Source organism: Lynx rufus, unplaced genomic scaffold (genome assembly GCF_022079265.1).
Source record: "Lynx rufus isolate CCGP_SWC_20201006 ecotype Redwood Valley unplaced genomic scaffold, mLynRuf1.p SCAF_2, whole genome shotgun sequence".
In the NCBI taxonomy this organism is placed as follows: Eukaryota; Metazoa; Chordata; class Mammalia; order Carnivora; family Felidae; genus Lynx; species Lynx rufus.
The window spans coordinates 55,051,650-55,073,673 of NW_025814834.1; the positions used below are offsets into that span (position 1 = coordinate 55,051,650).

The 22,024-nt window shown below is 40.5% G+C and overlaps 1 protein-coding gene across 5 annotated transcripts in view; it reads left to right on the forward strand.

Annotated features, from left to right (window-relative positions):
- The window catches only part of TTN (titin), a 273,279-nt gene that overhangs the window by 62,122 nt on the left and 189,133 nt on the right, over positions 1–22,024 (forward strand). For 3 of the 5 annotated variants that reach the window (XM_047083329.1, XM_047083328.1, XM_047083330.1), the window contains 2 exons: positions 1,322–4,093; positions 4,873–5,151. In XM_047083329.1, coding sequence (XP_046939285.1) covers positions 1,322–4,093; positions 4,873–5,151 — 3,051 coding nt within the window. Of the gene's footprint in view, positions 1–1,321; positions 4,094–4,872; positions 5,152–7,161; positions 7,726–8,263; positions 8,546–8,641; positions 8,921–9,371; positions 9,651–9,747; positions 10,027–10,144; positions 10,433–10,546; positions 10,826–10,917; positions 11,200–11,291; positions 11,571–11,685; positions 11,965–12,065; positions 12,345–12,459; positions 12,748–12,872; positions 13,152–13,280; positions 13,563–13,662; positions 13,942–14,059; positions 14,339–14,451; positions 14,731–14,841; positions 15,130–15,367; positions 15,647–15,851; positions 16,134–17,377; positions 17,657–17,778; positions 18,061–18,880; positions 19,160–19,275; positions 19,564–19,721; positions 20,001–20,092; positions 20,372–20,485; positions 20,765–20,877; positions 21,166–21,291; positions 21,580–22,024 lie in introns of all 5 variants that reach the window. The other 2 variants (XM_047083326.1, XM_047083327.1) reach the window with 2 other exon arrangements.

A 22,024-nucleotide genomic window follows, 5' to 3' on the forward strand; every position in this document is an offset into this window, starting at 1 on the left:
CATTTGAATTTTATTTATTGTATTTTTTATGGTCAAAACACCATATTAGAAGTAAGGGAAAACAACTGAAAATATTTCAACATATTAGTGAATTGGGGTAATTTAACTATATTCACACTCATTCCCTTTCCAGGTATTTTGGGAGTTCAAGTGAAGGGAAAGTGGACATCAGTTATACGTTACAAATTAAATGTAAAGTTAAGTGGTGACCATTAGTGTATGAAATTAATCAATGGTTTTCTGGCTTACTAATTGAAAAAATAAATAAGTATGTGGTGTACATGCTGTAGATAATGTTTGCCAGTACATTTAAAGCCAACAGACACTAGAGTCGTGACTTCTAATGCTTCCACACCAGAACAGAAAGGAATTAAGGCCTGGCTATTCCATGTGATGCAAAGGGAGTGAATTAATAAAATAATAATACTTCTTTGGGGGAAGGTAATAAAACAATTAACAACAGTGCTGTTCTACATTCCTAACAGATTTAATGAAAAGCTGAATTCCTTGTTATCAAATTAAGCCCTTCATCCTGTCATCCATGATCCTGTTTAAAGAATATCCGTTGTTCACTCTTTTATTTTTCTGTTCCATAATGGTGTGTAGGTATTTCTCACACAATAAAGTACAATCCAGTTTTTAATGTTGGAGTTGTTTTTTTTCATTTCTCCTTCTCCCATTTTCTTGACAACAAAAGCCTTATTATAAAGCTTTGTTAAAATAATATGGCCATTTACACGGCAAAAGAAGGCCTGAATTTCTAGTAACTGAAAGAGGTGGTTCTCTTACAAGTTCAAATTAAGTATTTTCTGTAGCCTCTTATTTTTAAGAATAGCTTCAGTTTATAAGCAGTAACTGAAACATAGATGTTTTATTTTGGAAATCATTGGTCTTCAATTTGAAGATAGATATCATTCTGAACTCAAGAAAATTCTTAAATGTAAATAACTATCCTGGATCTTTTTAGAAATTGATTTAAATAATCCTGGATTCTTTTATTATAAATATAGAGGCAGCAGGTTTTCAAACCTTATATCACAAAGAGGAACTCATAAAACAGCTTTAAAATTTGTAACCTCTAACACAAGTGATGTGGATTGAAAGTTGCAGTAGTACAGTATCTATAATTATATAATATGATATAATGAGCTAAGGTTAAAAAATTAGGAATGTGCTTTTTGGTAAATCTCAAGATGCGCTAGCGATTCCAGGAATAAAGCAGAAGAAGGCCATCAGCTGGTACATAATTCTTTGACTTCTATATTTTTGTTGTTGTTAAGTAAAACTGATAATAAAATAATAATAATTTTTCCCCATACAGAGTTTTCTAGTTTTCTTCTGTCTGCTGAGGAAGAAGGATTCCAAACCAATAGCTCTGGCCTTCAATTATCTAATAGAAAGGAAACACTTGAACTTTTGTCTGAACCTCCAGTTCATTCAACGAAATTTGATTCCCAAAAGGAAGGCCATGTTCCAGTTTTCATCAAAGAAGTGTCAAATGTTGAAATAAGCATAGGGGATGTGGCTAAACTGTCTGTTACTGTCACTGGCATTCCCAAGCCTAAAATTCAGTGGTTCTTCAATGGAATGATGTTAATCCCTTCTGCTGACTACAAATTTGTTTTCGATGGTAATGATCATAGTCTGATCATTCTGTTCACCAAATTTGAGGATGAGGGAGAGTATACATGCATCGCCAGTAATGAATACGGACAGACAGTATGCAGTGCCTATCTAAAAATAAGCTCCAAAGGAGAGGGGCACAAAGAGACAGAACCAGAACCAGTGGAAGAAATTCTGGACAAGTTTGAAGGTCCCTGTCCTCCTTACTTTGTTAAGGAGTTCAAACCAATTCACTGTGCTCAGGGGCTCCCTGCCATCTTTGAGTACACAGTACTTGGAGAGCCTGCACCCACTGTCTTGTGGTTCAAAGAAAACAAACAGCTTTACACCAGTGTTTATTACACCATCATTCATAATCCTGATGGTTCCGGGACGCTCATTGTCAATGACCCTCAGAGGGAAGATAGTGGCCTCTATGTCTGTAAAGCAGAGAATAGGTGGGGTGAGTCCACCTGTGCTGCAGAGCTTCTCGTGCTTCTGGAAGACCCAGACGTGACTGATGCTCCCAGTAAAGCAAAGCCCATGCCAGAGGCTACTAAAGATTTTCCACCGATGTCATTAAAGGATCCTGCCATTGAGGCATTTGACTCCGAGCAAGAAATTGCAGCTTTTGTGAAGGATACTGTTTTGAAAGCTGCTTTAATTGCAGAAGAAAACCAGCAGCTTTCTTATGAGCATGTGATTAAAACCAAAGAACTGAGTAGCCAAGTTACTTTAGTGGCTGAACAACTGCAATCCACAGTCACGTTGGAGCAGAATATGCCTAATGCAGACAGCACCAGGGAACTTCTCTCCATCAGTGGCACTCTTCATGTTCAGTCTATCAAGGAACCGTCTCCCAGTTTACAGCTGCAGATTGTGCAGGCCCAGAAAACCCTCCCCAAAGAAGATATTCTAGTGCCTCAAGAGCCAGAGTCACAGGGGGTCCTATCAGATACTGAAAAAGTCTTCCCAAGTGCTCTCTCCATAGAGGAAATTACTTCATTACCAGTGGAGCCTCTGAAAACGTTATTAGCTGAACCTGAAGGGAGTTATCCACAATCTTCAATCGAAGAAGCTCCAGCCCATTCATATCCAACCTCTGTGGCTGAGGAAGTACTTTTACCAAAAGAAAAGACAGTATCTGCAATGGATACTGAGCAAAGAGTGATTCTGCAAAAGCAGGAGGAACAAAGTGCTCTCATCCTGAGTCAGAGCTTAGCTGAGGGCAGCATGGAAAGTTTCAAGGGTCTTGACATCACAATCTCTGAGGTCAACTGTGAGCCCCAGATCCCTTCAGAACACACATGCTCAGAAGGTGAAATTTTGATGGAAAGTACAGATCAACTGGAAAGTGCAGTGCAAGATTTTGCAGCCAGGACTGAGGAAGGCAAGTCCCTAAGGTTTCCGCTAGCATGTGAGGAAAAGCAGGTACTGCTCAAAGAGCACTCTGACAACCTGGCAGCGCCCCTGAACCAAACCAGTGAGTGTAAAAAAGAGCCCATGGTGATAAATGGTGTGCAAGAGGTGCAGGTAAGTGACACTCTTTCTAAGGAAAGTTTGCTTTCTGGAATTCCAGAAGAAGAACGATTAAACCTCAAAATTCAGATCCGCAGGGCTTTGCAAGCAGCAGTGGCCAGTGAGCAACCGAGTCTTTTCTCTGAATGGTTAAGAAACATTGAAAGGGTGGAGATCAAGGCCATAAACTTCACCCAAGAGCCCAAACGCATTATGTGCACCTACCTTATTACCTCGGTGAAGTCGCTAACAGAAGAATTAACCATTGCTATTGAAGGCATTGATCCTCAAATGGCTAACTTGAGAACGGAACTTAAGGATGCTTTGTGCTCTATTATATGTGAGGAAATAAACATCTTAACAGCTGAGGATCCCAGAATCCAGAAAGGAGGCAAAACAGGCTTGCAAGGAGAAATGGGTCCTTTTTCAGTTTCACAGAAGGTCGAAACAATCAGAGAACCCGAAGTCGAATCTAAATATCTCGTCTCTGTGGAAGAGGTCAGCTGTTTCCATGTGGAAAGTCAGATCAAAGTTGAAGATAACATACATGTCCCTGATGAGGTTGCTTCAGCTGCTATCCCTGATGAGACACCAGACCCATCAGAGGAAAAAGGAAAGTCCCCCGGAAGTGGTACCAGGGAGGTTGGCCTCGAAGAGGTACAGGAAAATGAGGGCAGCTTAGTCCAAGAACATGGTCCTGTCATACACATGCCCTTGGTGGACACTACTATGGAGGAAGGTGACCCTGTCAACCTCACGTCATCCATAACAAATGCCAAAGAGGTGAATTGGTATTATGAGGGCAAACTGGTGTGTTCAGATGAAAAGTTCAAGTGTTTACAAGATCAAAATACATACATGCTAGTAATCGACAAAGTAAATACAGAAGAACATCAAGGAACATATACCTGTGAGGCCTTGAATGAACATGGACACACAGCAACTTCAGCAAAACTCACTGTGGTCAAAAGAGGTTGGATTTTTAAGGATGAAGTGGGTCGTGCTCTAACAATCACTGAATCGTAATGTTTTAGTTTTCATCACTGAGTTTTCACTTACCTGCCTCTGCCAGGATGCAATTTGTGTAGAGTAAGAATGACATCACAGACATAATCATGGTTATTAATTCTTCTCCTTTTTCCTGACTGCCTTACAGGGTAGTACATCATCTCTACGTTGCTATTTATTTTTAAAATAAAACGTATTTTCATATGTTTCATAATACCAACAGGTTTTTTTAGTTTATATTTACTTCAAAATACTTTAATAATATGCAATAAAAGCTGTCAGTGAACACCTAGCTCCTCTGAAATTGCCAGTCTAATCCCTAAACTCAAAATAACCATGATTAATTGTCCATTTGTGTTTCGTATTTTTACTTCTTTTTTGATGCTGTTTTCACTTCATCACTGTATTTAGTATATCACATTACGAAATGCTATTCACAGTGTACCTAGCCAGCATGGTATATTTAGAGTACATCATGTTATTATGCATGTAAGCCCATAGCATCACCTTTTAATCATTTTTTTTCACAATTCACTGCAGAGTAATGATTGAAGATGTTAAAAGCTACCTATTGTCTTCTTTTACCTTCAATGATTGTTCTCACGTTCCAGTCACTTGTCTTAAACTGCTGCAATCCATCTCATCAATTTCAATTGTTTTCCTTCATTAACAGCAACAGAAGTTAGAAGAAAACTGGTGTGCCTGTTAAGGAGGCATGCTAATGGACTCTGCTTCCCTTTGCAGCTGCCCCAGTGATCAGGAGAAGAATCGAGCCCCTGGAGGTAGCTCTGGGCCACCTGGCCAAATTCACCTGTGAGATCCACACTGCCCCCAATGTCCGCTTCCAGTGGTTTAAAGCTGGCCGAGAAATTTATGAAAGTGACAAGTGTTCTATCCGATCTTCAAATTACGTCTCCAGCCTGGAAATCCTGAGAACCCAGGTTGTTGACTGTGGCGAGTACACCTGCAAAGCTTCCAACGAGTACGGCAGTGTCAGCTGTACGGCCACCCTAACTGTGACAGGTAAATGACATACATTGAGGTGCTTGTCCCATTTCATACCATTGCCTGTTTTGTTCTTTATACAGGTGCAGGATGTCCTACCAACTGGAGAGACCAATAGCCAAGTTATAATACGGTGGCTAGGTACTGCAGAGTCTATAGGGGGACAAGAAATCATTATTTAGAGTCATATTTCTAAGAGCAACTAAAGAAAAAATAAAACTACATTATTTTGAAAACAACATCAAGGAATCAAGTGACCAGTGGCACCTGAAAGCTTGGTTTAGGGTGTTGTTTTGTTCATTCTATTTTAAAAAATGACTAGCTTTGTGGAAATGCCTCGGATAACTCCTCATGGCCTGGCGTGGCACTTAATATGAAAAATTTCAGGACACTTTGGTGCTACTAAAAAATAAAGTCCCAATGTATTTGATCATTTGGAACCAGTTAAAAACAGAATTACAAACTGAAAAAAGCCAGATCATAAGATGAAAGTTAAATTCTAATAAAAATACAGGACTACAAACTAGGATTCTCACCCTAGGCTTTATTATTAATTTAAAAATAAGGGCAACTATATAAATATTCTGTTCTCAGTTTCCTAATTGACCAACAGCATAACTTTGAGTAGTTAATGCTCATTGAGTGTTTGAATTCCCTCATTAGTGAAAGAGAAAGAAAGAAAGAAAGAAAGAAAGAAAGAAAGAAAGATTAAAGAAGAAAGAAAGAAAATGTATAGCATTTTCCTTTTCTTTGTCTCTGTCTTTCTCTTTTGCTTTCTCCCTCCAAGGGAAAGTATGAGTATAAACTATGGCTTAGAGGAGTGCCTGGGTGACTTAGTTGGTTAAGCATCTGACTCTTGGTTTTGGCTCAGTTCATGATCTCAAGGTTCATGAACTCGAGCCCCATGTTGGGCTCTGTGCTGACAGCACGGAGCTGCTTGGGATTCTCTTCCTCTCTCTCTGCCTCTCCCCTGCTTGCTCTCTATCTCTGCCTTAAAATAAACAAATTAACATTAAAACAAAACAAAACAAAACAAAAAAAAAACTATGGCTTAGGGTCTAGGTAGCAATTACCTGTGTTTTTGAGAGAAGCTATGCATTAAATATCTGGGAGGGACAGTCCCAGGTCTTTTCCAACAGAAGCATGAAGGGGAAAGGCAAAAACAGCACATCTCTTTGACTTGGAAAAGTCAGGGTTCCCTGTAGCTTCCTCACCTCTGCAATTCTTTTACATATCAGAAAATCTGAAACCCAGATCCCTGATAACCCATCTATTGGTTTCACTTTGTGATCAAAGAGTCTCCATGCAACCACTACATGGCAGTATTCTTAAGGACACTTTTGAAAACCTCTTCTCCCAAATTAGGCCAGTTCAGTAACAGGACTAATACCTGAACTTTCAAATAACAAGAGCAAAAGAAGGAAGAGATTTTTTTTTTAATTGGAAAGGCTTCCTTCAAAGTGCAGAATGAAAATGGGAAATTACTGGTGTAAATATTTTTACAAGTTTGAAATGATTTAGGGGATGAATTCAAAGTTGGGCCATTTAAGGAGTTGCTGATGGTTGACATGAAGGTTAGAGAGACTTCACAACACTAACTTGATCTTCGTATCACTTAATGAATGTCCCTACTCTTCAGAAGAGTCAGGTGCATTTTCTTTATCTTCTTACACAGTCTTCTAATTTACAGGATTAAAGTAACAGCTGAATTACCTATCAAATAATTCAGACAACTAATCAACTACTAAAGTGGACAAATCTTTTAACTGTATTAAGTTGATGTTGCTGCTAGATAAAGCAACATTTGTTCTTTCCTTTAATAGAGACATAAGGCGTTGTCTCACTCCTCTATAAAGAACTCACTCATCCCTTTCCTTGGACAGATCTTTTCATCTTATTATCCTATCTTAAACAATGTCTCATGTCTATCTAAATATAGAACTCATCTCCTCCCTTTCTTAGAATATATAGTTACAACAAGAGCTTCCGTGGAGACAAAATGTAACGTTGAAAAAATTTCTTTTGCAGAGGCGTATCCACCAAGCTTTTACTCCAGACCTAAGTCCATTACAACTTTTGTGGGTAAGACAGCCAAGTTCCTCTGCACAGTGTTAGGGACCCCCGTGATTGAAACCATTTGGCAGAAAGACGGCGCTGCACTATCGCCTTCCCCTAACCGCAAGATTTCACATGCAGAAAACAAACACATTTTAGAACTCTCAAATCTTACAGTTCAAGATAGAGGAGTTTATTCTTGTAAAGCTTCAAACAAGTTTGGAGCTGACATCTGCCAAGCTGAGTTAATCATAATCGACAAGCCGCGTTTCATTAAAGAATTGGAGCCTGTGCAATCAGCTATCAATAAGAAGATCCGCCTTGAGTGCCAAGTAGACGAAGACAGAAAAGTTACAGTAACATGGAACAAAGATGGGCAAAAACTCCCCCCTGGGAAAGATTATAAGATCTATTTTGAAGATAAAATAGCATCGCTTGAGATCCCTCTGGCCAAACTAAAAGATTCAGGAACCTATGTCTGTACAGCTTCCAACGAGGCTGGGAGCAGCTCCTCTTCAGCCACAGTGACTATCAGAGGTAAGAAATGCGTGAATATTATCTTTCGCTTCCTTCTCTTTAAGGATGCCGCTGTAGAAAATCTTTGGCAAACAATGGAGCCCCTACATTTCATTATTAAAATAATTTCATCCAAGAAATTGTTTTGGTTTGGGGAAATCCTGGCATTGTTTGATTTTATGTTTTCAATCTTTGGAAATCACTTTGTTCTTTTAAAGCTGTCTGCCATTAACAAAGCTTGCTTAAAATTTCTTCTAAGAACGTCGAGTGTCTAGGCGACCCTGGACTGTCTTCTTTTATAAAATTGTATTTTGTGTAAGTCGAGTTTGCTTGTTTTGTGTTTGTTTGTTTGTTTGTTTGTTTTTTAATTGAGAGACTGGGAAAGTGTTTTATAATCATGGAAACAGGGAGAGCTATTGAGTGCACCATAACCTTTACAGAACTTTCATTGAGATATTTTATGTGTGTTGTGTCTTTTGGTTGTAATATGTCTACTTTTCTTTTGTGGAGTTTATGCTTCAGATCTCTTTCCTTTTTCTTTTTTGTTAACTTCCTGTAGAGCCACCATCCTTTGTGAAGAAGGTGGATCCCTCTTATTTAATGCTCCCAGGTGAATCAGCACGCCTCCATTGCAAGCTGAAAGGCTCACCTGTGATCCAGGTTACTTGGTTTAAAAATAACAAAGAACTTAATGAGAGTAACACTATTCGAATGTCTTTTGTCAATTCTGAGGCTGTGCTTGATATTACGGATGTGAAAGTTGAAGACAGTGGCAATTACTCTTGTGAAGCGGTGAATGATGTTGGCAGTGACAGCTGCAGTGCCGAAATAGTTATCAAAGGTTTGTTTACTCAGAGTCCTTTGTGTTTCTGAGACAAGATTTTCTTTTTAATTGCTGGTAACCCGTTACTTATACGATGCTTTCGTGCTTTTGTAGAGCCTCCTTCTTTCATCAAAACTCTTGAGCCTGCAGATATAGTGAGAGGAACGAATGCCCTTCTTCAGTGTGAAGTCTCAGGCACTGGACCATTTGAAATTAGCTGGTTCAAAGATAAGAAGCAAATTCGGAGTAGTAAAAAGTACAGGTTGTTTTCTCAGAAGTCTCTTGTGTTCCTGGAGATATTTTCTTTCAATAGTGCAGACGTGGGTGACTATGAATGTGTCGTTGCTAATGAAGTTGGGAAGTGTGGCTGCGTTGCAACACATTTGTTAAAAGGTCAGTGCTTGAACATAATGATGTCTCTTTAATAAATTGTCAAGGTAGCTTTCCTAACCCACGGAAGGAAAGCTGGTGCCTTCTCTTCTCCTGATCTTTGAAAATATGTTTCACCTTTGGTTTAACCTGGGACCTTGGGGACAAAGCCAGTGACCTTCATCCAGTCTTTATTCTGAGATCACTGTAAACATTTAATCTCTGATAACAAAAGTGGATTATGGAATAATCTATAATCATTTTGTCAGCTGGTAACCATGTGTCTTCTATGCTTCTTTCTCTTGGATGGAGTTGTCATTCTTCTTAAATTTCAATATATTCTTCTAATTGGCCAACACCATGGGATAGCAATATTGGAAAGATAAATGTAATCTAGATTAAAACACTTAGATGTATATGGTGTTGAAAGTGCTTGGGAATTGATACGTTTTGTCTGTTGTCTTTCTTTAACTAGAACCACCAACCTTTGTAAAGAAAGTAGATGATTTTACTGCACTAGCAGGTCAAACTGTTACCTTACAAGCTGCCGTGAGAGGGTCAGAACCCATTTCTGTTGCATGGATGAAAGGACAGGAGATCATTAAAGAAGATGGAAAAATCAAAATGAGCTTTTCTAATGGTGTTGCGGTCCTGATAATCCCTGATGTTCAGATTAGTTTGGGTGGCAAATACACATGCCTGGCTGAAAATGAAGCCGGAAGCCAAACATCTGTTGGGGAATTAATAGTTAAAGGTTCGTGTAGGAACATTTTTACTTAGAATCAATATTTCCATTTAAAGCGAAACCTTAATGCACTTTTCGGCATGCTAACCGTTTAATACCATTGTAGAACCTGCCAAAATCGTTGAGAGAGCAGAACTGATCCAGGTGACGGCAGGAGACCCAGCCACACTGGAGTACACGGTCACAGGCACCCCAGAACTCAAGCCCAAATGGTACAAAGATGGGAGACCTTTGGTTGCTAGTAAAAAGTATCGAATAAGTTTTAAAAACAATGTGGCCCAACTCAAATTTTATTCAGCTGAACTGCATGACAGTGGCCAATACACATTTGAGATTTCCAACGAAGTGGGCAGCAGCTCCTGTGAAACAACATTCACTGTGTTAGGTTAGTATCTTCAGAAACCTGTGCCACGAGTTCCCTTGAAACCCAACAAATGAGCAAAAATGAAACCACCGAGCCCTTTTCCATGCTCATCTTTTTTTTCTTCTTGTGCCACGAACAGATAGAGACATCGCTCCATTTTTTACCAAACCCCTGCGCAACATGGATAGCGTTGTTAGCAGTACCTGCAGGCTGGACTGCAAAATCGCTGGCTCCCTCCCAATGAGGGTGTCCTGGTTTAAGGATGGTAGAGAAATAGCTTCTTCTGACAAGTACAGAATAGCGTTTGTGGAAGGCACGGCCTCTCTGGAGATCAGCAGAGTAGACATGAACGATGCGGGAAATTTCACCTGTCGAGCCACAAATTCCGTGGGAAGCAAAGACAGCAGTGCAGCCCTGATTGTGCAAGGTTGGCTGGACACTTTGCATTTCATTCTAATGTAGACGATGTTCCAATTAAGACTTCTTCCCTTAGATCATGCCTCTTAACTCTTAGAAATTCTTTCTTCTACCCCTTCTTTAGAACCACCCAGTTTTGTAATTAAACCTGCATCAAAGGATGTTCTGCCTGGCTCAGCAGTCTGCCTGAAGAGCACCTTCCAAGGGTCCACTCCTCTCAAAATCAGATGGTTTAAGGGTGACAAAGAGCTTGTTTCTGGTGGGAGCTGCTATATTACCAAAGAAGCTTTAGAAAGTTCCCTGGAACTCTATGCAGTAAAAACCTCCGATTCGGGCACATATACCTGTAAAGTCAGCAACGTCGCCGGAAGCGTGGAGTGCAGTGCAAACTTATTTGTAAAAGGTCTGCATTGTTTTCTTGACATCTTTGTGCTACCATCGTTCTAGGTTCTTTCCTCTTCCTCATGTTTCTTCATAACTTCCTTCCTTCCACAGAACCAGCCATGTTTGTTGAAAAGTTAGAGCCATCACAGTTGTTAAAGAAGGGAGATGCCACCCAGCTGGCCTGCAAAGTAACTGGTACCCCTCCGATTAAAATAACATGGTTTGCAAACGATAGAGAAATTAAGGAGAGCAGCAAACACAGAATGTCTTTTGTGGAGTCCACTGCGGTCCTAAGACTTACAGACGTTGCCATCGAAGACAGCGGTGAATATATGTGTGAGGCTCAAAATGAGGCTGGCAGTGACCACTGTGGTAGCATTTTAATAGTCAAAGGTTTGTGTCCACCTTGCCCCTTGGTTTACCAAAGTTGTGGCCCGTAGCATAGATTCCTCCCTCATTAACTCAAAATAATTCCTCTTCTGTAGAGTCACCTTACTTTACCAAGGAATTTAAGCCAATTGAGGTGTTGAAGGAATACGATGTCATGTTGCTCGCCGAGGTGGCAGGCACACCTCCCTTTGAGATCACTTGGTTCAAAGACAACACAACGCTGCGAAGTGGTAGGAAGTATAAAACCTTGGTTCAGGACCGGCTGGTTAGCCTGCAGATCCTCAAGTTTGTAGCTGCAGATGCTGGTGAATACCAGTGTCGGGTGACCAATGAGGTGGGCAGCAGCACCTGCAGTGCCCAGGTGACTTTAAGAGGTTAGTGTCAGTTCAAATGATGCACTGGCTCTTCTGCAGAATCAACTCTTCTTTAAAAAAAACAATCTAGTTTTGGTGTAAAGCTGACATTGATTGAGAATTATTCTTCTATTAGAACCTCCAACCTTTGTAAAGAAGATCGAGAGTACCAGCTCCCTTCGAGGAGGCACGGCTGCCTTCCAGGCCACTCTGAAGGGCTCCTTGCCAATCACGGTGACTTGGTTAAAAGACAACGATGAAATCACCGAAGACAATAATATAAGAATGACCTTTGAGAACAATGTGGCTAGTCTGTACCTCAGTGGCATTGAAGTCAAGCATGATGGGAAATATGTCTGTCAGGCCAAAAATGATGCAGGAATACAAAGATGTTCTGCACTGCTCTCAGTTAAAGGTCGGTTCAGAACGTTTGCCATGGGTTTTAGGAACTAATGCAGATGTAAGCCTTTTAGCAGAGTGATTCACAACCCACACCTATCCCTTTGTTTTCTACAGAACCTGCAACAATCACCGAGGAGGCTGTGTCTATAGATGTCACCCAAGGAGACCCAGCCACTTTGCAGGTTAAATTTTCAGGGACCAAGGAGATTACAGCCAGATGGTTTAAAGATGGCCAAGAGCTGACCCTGGGCCAAAAATACAAAATCAGCGTCAGTGATACAGTCTCTGTACTGAAGATTATTTCTACAGAAAAGAGAGATAGTGGAGAATACACTTTTGAGGTCCAGAATGATGTTGGCAGGAGCAGCTGCAAAGCTAGCATTAATGTATTAGGTTGGTATTGAAACGGGGTATCCTGTGCTCCTCCACATCTTACAGTTTCAGAGAAAATGCAGATTGCTGGGTTGACCTAACTTTTCTTGTTGTTTTCTGCTTTTTCATTGCATAGATCTTATCATACCTCCCTCATTCACCAAAAAGCTGAAGAAAATGGACAGCATTAAAGGGTCTTTCATTGACCTAGAGTGTATAGTGGCTGGGTCCCATCCCATAAGCATCCAATGGTTCAAAGACGACCGAGAAATATCAGCTAGTGAGAAATACAAATTCTCTTTTCATGACAACACTGCCTTCTTGGAAATCAGTCAGCTGGAAGGTTCAGACAGTGGGACATATACTTGTTCTGCCACTAATAAGGCAGGACACAACCAGTGCAGTGGCCATCTTACAGTCAAAGGTTGGCATTTTTTATCACCACTTATCAAGAACTTCTTGCTCTCTCATTTCTTAATTCCCACCCTTATTGCTCCATTCCAAAATAAACTTGCCTTTCTCTTTTTACTCCTTTTTCTTTCATCCCAGAACCCCCTTACTTCATGGAAAAGCCACAGTCACAAGACGTCAACCCCAATGCAAGGGTTCAGTTAAAGGCTCTTGTGGGTGGTACTGCACCCATGACGATAAAGTGGTTTAAAGATAACAAAGAGTTGCACTCGGGAGCGGCTCGCTCAGTCTGGAAGGATGACACCTCCACCATTCTGGAGCTCTTTTCAGCCAAAGCTGCTGACTCTGGGACCTACATTTGTCAACTTAGCAATGATGTTGGCACAGCAACCAGTAAAGCCACTCTCTTTGTGAAAGGTCTGATCTCTGCATACACCTCTCTTGCTAGTCTAGCTTTTCCTGGAGGGAGGGAAGAGGCTTAAGAAAGCGATTTTGGCCTTTGTTTTACAAAAATGTTCAACATCACACTCTTTTCCCCATCTTTAGAACCTCCTCAATTCATTAAGAAGCCCAGCCCTGTATTAGTGCTGAGAAATGGACAGTCTACAACATTTGAATGCCAAATAACAGGCACTCCTGAAATCAGAGTTGCTTGGTATCTGGACGGGAATGAAATAACGGCCATTAAGAAACATGGCATTTCCTTCATCGATGGTTTAGCCACTTTCCAAATTTCTGGTGCCAGGGTAGAAAACAGCGGGACATACGTCTGTGAAGCCCGTAATGATGCAGGCACGGCAAGCTGCAGCATTGAATTAAAAGTGAAAGGTTTGTGACCGGATCTCCTTTCCATTTGGGCTGTGCTGCCAGCCAGGCCCTGGGTCTTCCCTTGAGTAAGCCAGTCTCTGTCTTCCCTTTGAATCCTTAGAACCTCCCACCTTTATCAGGGAGCTGAAGCCTGTGGAAGTAGTGAAAGACAGCGATGTGGAGCTGGAATGTGAAGTGATGGGAACCGCTCCATTTGAAGTCACGTGGCTGAAGAATAACAAGGAAATCCGAAGCAGCAAAAAGTACACCCTAAGTGGCAGAGTATCTGTGTTTAACCTCCATATCACCAAATGTGACCCTTCAGACACTGGTGAATACCAGTGCATTGTATCCAATGAAGGCGGCAGCTGCTCTTGCAGTACTAGAGTCTCCCTCAAAGGTCAGTCATACGCACGAGAAGCAGGCTACCATGCAGAAATTTGGTAATGCTCTTTAATTTTATGATTACGAGGAGAAGTTCAAATATCCCTCTTCTTTTCGCACTGATTCCATCACAGAACCACCGTCGTTCACTAAGAAGATAGAGAATGTCACTACTGTTTTGAAAACTTCTGCCACCTTTCAGAGTACCGTGGTGGGCGCTCCTCCCATCTCCATAACCTGGCTAAAGGATGATCACATTCTCAATGAAGATGATAACGTTCATATTTCATTTGTGAACAATGTGGCCACACTTCAGATCCGGGCTGTGGACAATGGGCACAGTGGAAGATACACGTGTCAAGCCAAGAACGAGTCAGGAATTGAGAGGTGTTATGCTTTCCTTTTAGTGCAAGGTTTGTAAGCCTTTCTCTTGAGAACTTAGTCTGTGGGGACAATTTCACAAGCACGCCTTAGTTCTCGTAGAATTATCAATGCAACTAATTTGCATTTTTAATTCTCACTGCAGAACCTGCTCAAATCCTAGAGAAAGCTAAATCTGTTGACGTTACTGAGAAAGACCCAGTCACGCTGGAGTGTGTTGTGGCTGGAACACCAGAACTCAAAGTGAAGTGGCTCAAAGATGGAAAACAAATTGTGCCCAGTAGATACTTTTCGATGAGTTTTGAAAATAACGTGGCCAGTTTTAGGATTCAGTCGGTAATGAAGCAAGACAGTGGTCAGTATACTTTCAAGGTGGAAAACGACTTTGGAAGCAGCAGCTGTGACGCCTACCTGAGAGTGCTAGGTTTGTATTTTGGCACTAGTTGGCTTCTCTTCCTTATTTCTACTATTTAATACCCTTTGTATACAAGTGGCAACATACTGATGGATGTGTTTTGCTGTTTGCGTTGGATAGATGAAAATATTCCTCCATCATTCACCAAAAAATTAACCAAAATGGATAAGGTTCTGGGCTCTTCTATACGTATGGAGTGCAAGGTTTCTGGCTCACTTCCTATTAGTGCTCAGTGGTTTAAGGATGGAAAAGAAATATCTACAAGTGCAAAATACAGACTTGTCTGTCATGAAAACACTGTGTCACTGGAAGTCAATAATCTGGAATTAGAAGATACTGCAAATTACACATGCAGGGTCTCAAATGTAGCAGGAGACGATGCATGCAGTGGCATCTTAACTGTTAAAGGTTAGAACTTCTCTTCCTCTTCTTGATTCTTCTTTGTGATTGCTTTTTAAATGTACCACTCTTACTTTGTATTCTTTATAGCTAAAAGTCTTAATAATTCTGTTTCTTTAGCTACATATTTATTGAGTTCAAGAAATATACGGTCATCACCTCTTTTCAGAAATGTTTCTTATATGTCATATATGTCAAAATAGTTTACAAGGGATCTAATTAAATATATTTCTCTTAACATCTATAGAACCACCAAGCTTCCTAGTGAAACCTCAGCGACAACAAGCAATACCTGATTCTACAGTAGAATTTAAAGCAGTACTGAAAGGAACACCACCATTTAAAATAAAGTGGTTTAAAGATGATGTGGAACTTGCCTCTGGACCTACATGTTTCATTGGCTTGGAAGGGTCAACTACCTTCTTAAATCTCTATTCGGTGGATGCTTCCAAGACTGGACAATATACTTGCCAAGTTACCAATGATGTTGGTAGCGACTCTTGTACTACAATGTTGCTTGTGACAGGTGTGCATGTTTGGTTGTTTTATGTGTCTGACCTCTGGCTCCTTTCTGTACAATGCATCTTCCCAATCAAGAAAGTACACCTCTAAAAGTGCACTGTATTATGCCGGGCATTGTTCATCTTTTCCTCTTTCCTACATATTACCTAATGTGGCTTGTGTTATTTATATCGATTTTCCCATAATCTCCTCTTTCTTTCACTCTCTAGAACCACCAAAGTTTGTAAAGAAATTAGACGCATCCAAGATAGTGAAAGCAGGTGACTCGGCACGACTTGAATGCAAGATAACTGGATCCCCAGAAATCAGAGTTGTGTGGTACAGAAATGAACATGAACTCCAAGCCAGTGATAAATACAGAATGACTTTCATTGACTCAGTGGCTGTCATACAGATGAACAATCTCGGTACTGAGGACGGTGGGGATTTCATTTGTGAGGCTCAGAATCCTGCTGGCAGCACAAGCTGTAGTACCAAGGTTATCGTGAAAGGTAGAAATCTCTTTCTTCTGTTCCTCGTTACCTAAAAACCTTCTTCTCCCCTGCTGTAGCAGAACTCTTTTTTTTCTTTCACTGTCATTTTAGCTTCCATTTAAGATCATAGACTCTTTTCCCAAACTAATATTACTTCCCTTTTCAGATGTTATTTCTTAAGATTTGCTTACACGTAGCCAATCATTCTGGGATATTTTTCATGTTATTCCAGTGCCATAATTCTGATCACGTCAACACATTAGCCAAGCAATTCAAATTTGATGTTTCACAAACATACCAAAAAAAAAAAAAGTAGGCATTTTAAAATTAATTTTTGCCTTCAATAACCTTATGAATGGATCATCATCCTCATGATAATCTTTATCATTAATAACAAATCATATTTAGTGGCTCCTGGGTGGGTCAGTCGGTTAACTGTCCCACTTCAGCTCAGGTCATGATCTCACCATCTGTGATTTCGAGCCCCGCGTCAGGCTCTGTGCTGACAACTCATAGCCTGGAGCCTGCTTCGGATTCTGTGTCTCCCTCTCTCTCTCCCATCACCCACTCACACTCTGTCTCTCTCTGCCTCTCAAAAATGAATAAACATTAAAAAAAACTTTAAATAAAAATAACAAGCAATATTTTACTCCATATATATATGGTACAAGCAATATGGGTTTAACCCTACATTTAAAAGAGGAAAATTATATATTTTTCTCTCTCTCTAGAATTGGTTCTTATTTTTTTAAAAAATTATATCACTATACTCTTAGTACTACTTTTCTGCAGCCATTTTCCAATATTTTTATCACAAAGTCCAAGTCTGTCATGGTGTGAGGCAATTATTTCAATAACATTTGTTGACATGGAAGATTAGATCACAGACATCATGGTGGCTTCTAAGTATCTTAGTTATAGAGCATATACAAAAAATTTCAGCCCTGAAGTCAGGATTCCATACCTCATGCAAATCATCTTAATTAAGGTACTTGGGTTTGGTTTTTGTTTTACAACTTTTGCATCAATCCTTATAGTCCAAGATAAATTAGTAAGGTTAGGTAGATAGAAGTTGAGCTGTTTTGGAAAGACATCTAGGGGGTCTAGTCTGAGCTCTCTCCCAAGGAAGCGGAGTGATTTTACAAAGGCTAATGTTGCCCATTACAGTATCTTGACTCTTTCTTCCAACTTAAAAACAAAGAAATAAATATATTCTATGGAATTAAATAGCCCAATTCATTAGAAATTCTTGTTTTTTACAGAACCACCTGTTTTTAGCAGCTTCCCGCCTATAGTAGAAACCCTTAAAAATACTGAAGTTAGTCTTGAGTGTGAACTTTCGGGAACACCGCCATTTGAGGTGATATGGTACAAAGACAAGCGGCAACTGCGAAGTAGCAAGAAATACAAGATTGCCTCCAAAAATTTCCATGCAAGTATTCACGTTCTCAATGTTGAAACCTCAGACATTGGTGAATACCACTGCAAGGCACGGAATGAAGTGGGAAGTGATACTTGCATTTGTATTGTCAAATTGAAAGGTAAGTGTATTTCCTGCACATGGTGGAAATGGCAGGAATGTGCCCAACACTTATTTCCTCTCTCTCTCTTCCATTATCTGGACAATGTTCTCAACAGTCTCCACCCATCTTTCCCTGTTCAGAACCACCAAGATTTGTCTCCAAACTGAACAGCCTCACCGTTGTGGCTGGCGAGCCTGCTGAGTTACAAGCATCCATAGAAGGAGCCCAGCCTATTTCTGTCCAGTGGCTTAAAGAGAAAGAAGAAGTGATCAGAGAAAGTGAAAACATCAGAATTACATTTGTAGAAAATGTTGCAACTCTGCAGTTTGCAAAAGCAGAACCAGCTAATGCTGGGAAGTATATCTGCCAAATCAAGAATGATGGTGGAATGAGGGAAAACATGGCCACGCTGACTGTTTTAGGTTGGTACAATATAGTATGATGGTCCCCTGGTAGAAGGTGGGGCCAAACACTGAGAAGACTTACTGAGAGTCACTGGTAGAATCTGTTGTTCTGAATTTCTTCTAGAATGATACTAATACTTTCTTATTTGAAAGGTTTAAGAGAAAGGACCTAATCGACCTTCTTCTTCTTTTTCTTCTTCTTTTTTTTCCCCTAATTGATCTTTTAAACACTCTTTCCTATTTCTGTGATCCTGACAAAAATTAGCTATCTGTTTGATTGTTTACCTACTACTTTTCTTGATGGATTAGCAGATGCAATCATGACTCTCTTTTGCTTAAGCATGAAAACTGTTGGGAGCCAGCATATGCAACAAAGAAATTTTGGTTCCAAAGTACTGGTTGTTAAAGCTCACAAGAACTCCCAAGATCAAAATTTGATAGGAAAGACTTCCACTTGCATCTTTGAAGAATTTAGCAATTGTTTGGATGACAACTTTGAAAAAAAAAAATTGGCTCTAGAACCTTAAAAAAAATAAAGCAGGAATATTAATTCATAATAACATGAATCCTTTGCTCTAAAGAGGGTCAAATGCAAATCAATACACATTGTCTAATATGTATTATCTGAATTGTTTTGGAAATCAACTAGTGCACAAGCACATTTCTTAATAATTCCCATAATTTCATGATAGCACGTAATTGTGGAATCACATTTTGAGGTCTAGAGAGAGAGCCTAACATAACCACACCACTGGAAGAAACAATGTGAGCAAATTTGAGAGTAGAGGCATGGTTAAGGTAATGGAACTTGACAGATGGCTGTCACGTTTTATTTCAGAGCCTGCAGTCATTGTTGAGAAGGCAGGACCAATGACGGTGACCGTGGGAGAAACGTGCACTCTGGAGTGTAAGGTGGCTGGCACTCCCGAACTCTCAGTTGAATGGTACAAGGACGGAAAGCTGTTGACCAGCAGCCAAAAACACAAATTTAGCTTCTACAACAAAATCTCTTCCTTAAAGATTCTCTCTGTTGAAAGGCAAGACGCAGGCACATACACTTTCCAGGTGCAAAATAATGTTGGAAAAAGCAGCTGTACGGCTGTGGTTGATGTTTCAGGTTAGTTCTGATCCGTTCCCCATGTTGCATGTGTGAATTCCTTTCACCGGTTTCCTTCTCTTAAGTCTCTTCTGCTCTTTTAAATCCTGATGAGTCTCTTGCCTTTCTTCACACAGACCGAATGGTCCCTCCCTCTTTCACACGAAGACTGAGAGATACCGCTGGGGTGCTGGGTACTTCGTGCATCTTGGAGTGCAAAGTAGCTGGCTCATCACCTATCTCTGTTGCCTGGTTTCATGAGAGAACTAAGATTGTCAGTGGAGCAAAGTACCAAACCACATTTTCAGATAATGTCTGCACGCTGCAGCTGAATTCTCTGGATTCCTCAGATATGGGCAATTACACATGCGTGGCTGCGAATGCCGCTGGGTCTGATGAGTGTCGTGCCGTGTTGGCCGTACAAGGTCAGTGTTATAGATGCAAACCGTTTCTTACAGATTCCTCTCTGGGTGCACATCCAGGCACACATCTGACACACATTCAAAAGTGCTCTTTGTCTTTGATTCAAAGTTGCAGCTTAGAAGCTTATAGGCTCTTTTCACTGTCCTCCATGTCTATGTAGAACCACCGTCTTTTGTGAAGGAACCTGAACCTGTGGAGATACTACCAGGCAAAAACGTCACCTTCACAAGCGTTATTAGAGGATCCCCTCCGTTCAAGGTGGGCTGGTTCAGAGGTGCCAGGGAACTGGTGAGAGGAGACCAGTGCAACATCTATTTTGAAGACACTGTGGCAGAACTGGAATTATTTAATGTGGACATCTCTCAGAGTGGGGAGTATACTTGTGTGGTTTCTAACAGTGCTGGCCAAACATCCTGTACTACTCGCCTCTTTGTAAAAGGTTTGCTCAAGTGCATTTCTCTTCCTACTCTTTATACATTGACATCTTTGTGCTTTTACTGTGTTTGATTGCTATGCTTTGTCACTCACCAGAACCAGCTACGTTTGTGAAGAGGTTAAGCGATCAGTCTGTGGAACCAGGGAAGTCCATAATTCTGGAGAGCACCTATACTGGAACCCTTCCAATTTCAGTTACCTGGAAAAAGGATGGTTTTGACATAACTCCATCTGAAAAATGCAGCATAGTCACAACAGAGAAAACTTGCATCCTAGAAATCCTGAACAGCACAAAAAGAGACGCGGGACAGTACTCCTGCGAAATTGAAAATGAGGCAGGGAAGGATGTTTGCAAAGCTTTGGTATCGACATTAGGTGTGTTGTCTTATTCTCTCTTTTAATAATTGGCATTGAGGTAACACGAAGCATGCATGCGTTTGTTTGGTTTTCTTTAATTCTAGTCGCTGATTGCGATCCTTTGTTCTTTAGAACCACCTTATTTTGTTACGGAACTGGAGCCTCTGGAGGCATCCGTTGGAGATTCAGTTTCTTTACAATGCCAAGTTGCTGGGACACCAGAAATCACAGTGTCTTGGTACAAAGGAGACACCAAGTTACGGCCAACTCCTGAATACAGGACCTATTTTACAAACAATGTGGCCACGCTTGTTTTTAACAAAGTGAACATTAACGACAGTGGAGAGTACACCTGTAAAGCAGAAAATAGTATAGGAACTGCTTCGTCTAAGACTGTCTTCAGAATTCAAGGTGATGATATTATTTTAGAAATTAAGAAAATTTGAAATCTTAATTCTTCTATCTTTGTGGAGAAATTTTCACTTCATCTACTAATGACTCCAGTATTGCTTGTCTTCCTACAGAGCGCCAACTCCCACCTTCCTTTGCAAGACAACTGAAAGACATCGAACAAACTGTTGGGCTTCCAGTTACACTCACTTGTCGATTAAATGGCTCCGCACCCATCCAAGTGTGCTGGTATAGAGATGGGGTACTTTTACGAGATGATGAAAATCTACAGATGTCATTTGTAGATAACGTGGCAACTTTAAAAATTTTGCAAACTGACTTGAGCCACTCTGGCCAGTACTCCTGCTCAGCATCTAACCCACTTGGAACAGCATCTTCTAGTGCTAGACTGACGGCAAGAGGTTTGTTCCCACATTAATCTTTCTCTTTGCGAAACATGACTTCTTATTCATTGTCAGAGGAGAAATGGCCAATGAAAAAAGTAAAACAAAACAAAATGTCCATTGCCTTTTCTTTTCATTTTCCAGAACCTAAGAAATCTCCATTCTTTGACATCAAGCCTGTATCTATAGATGTCATTGCTGGGGAAAGTGCTGACTTTGAGTGTCATGTTACTGGTGCTCAACCGATGCGAATCACTTGGTCAAAAGACAACAAGGAGATACGTCCTGGAGGAAATTATACTATCACATGTGTGGGAAACACTCCCCATTTAAGAATTCTTAAAGTAGGCAAAGGAGACTCCGGGCAATATACTTGCCAAGCAACCAATGATGTTGGCAAAGACATGTGCTCGGCTCAACTCAGTGTAAAAGGTATCATTATATGGTGTCTACCAGAATTTGTTCCTTCCCACATTTGCGTAATTGTCTTCTAAGAAGTTTCTTTAGCTTTTAAATTTGGGGGGTAAACTAACCGGGTCATGTTAGAAGGTATATTAGTGTTGAAGAAAACATTAATCAATGTTCTGTTTTGTCTTTTTTTTTTTAATGTTTATTATTTTTGAGAGAGAGAGAGACAGAGAGCAAGCATGGGAGGGGCAGAGAGAGAGAGGGGCACAGAATCGGAAGCAGGCTCCAGGCTCTGAGCTGTCAGCACAGAGCCTGATGCGGGTCTCGAACTCACGAGCTGTGAAATTGTGACCTGAGCTGAAGTTGGACACTTAAACAACTGAGCCACCCAGGCGCCCCTGTTTTGTCTTTATATTGTTCTTTAAATCAGTGTTATCTCTAAGTGTGATCCTATCAAATAGTGTTTAAT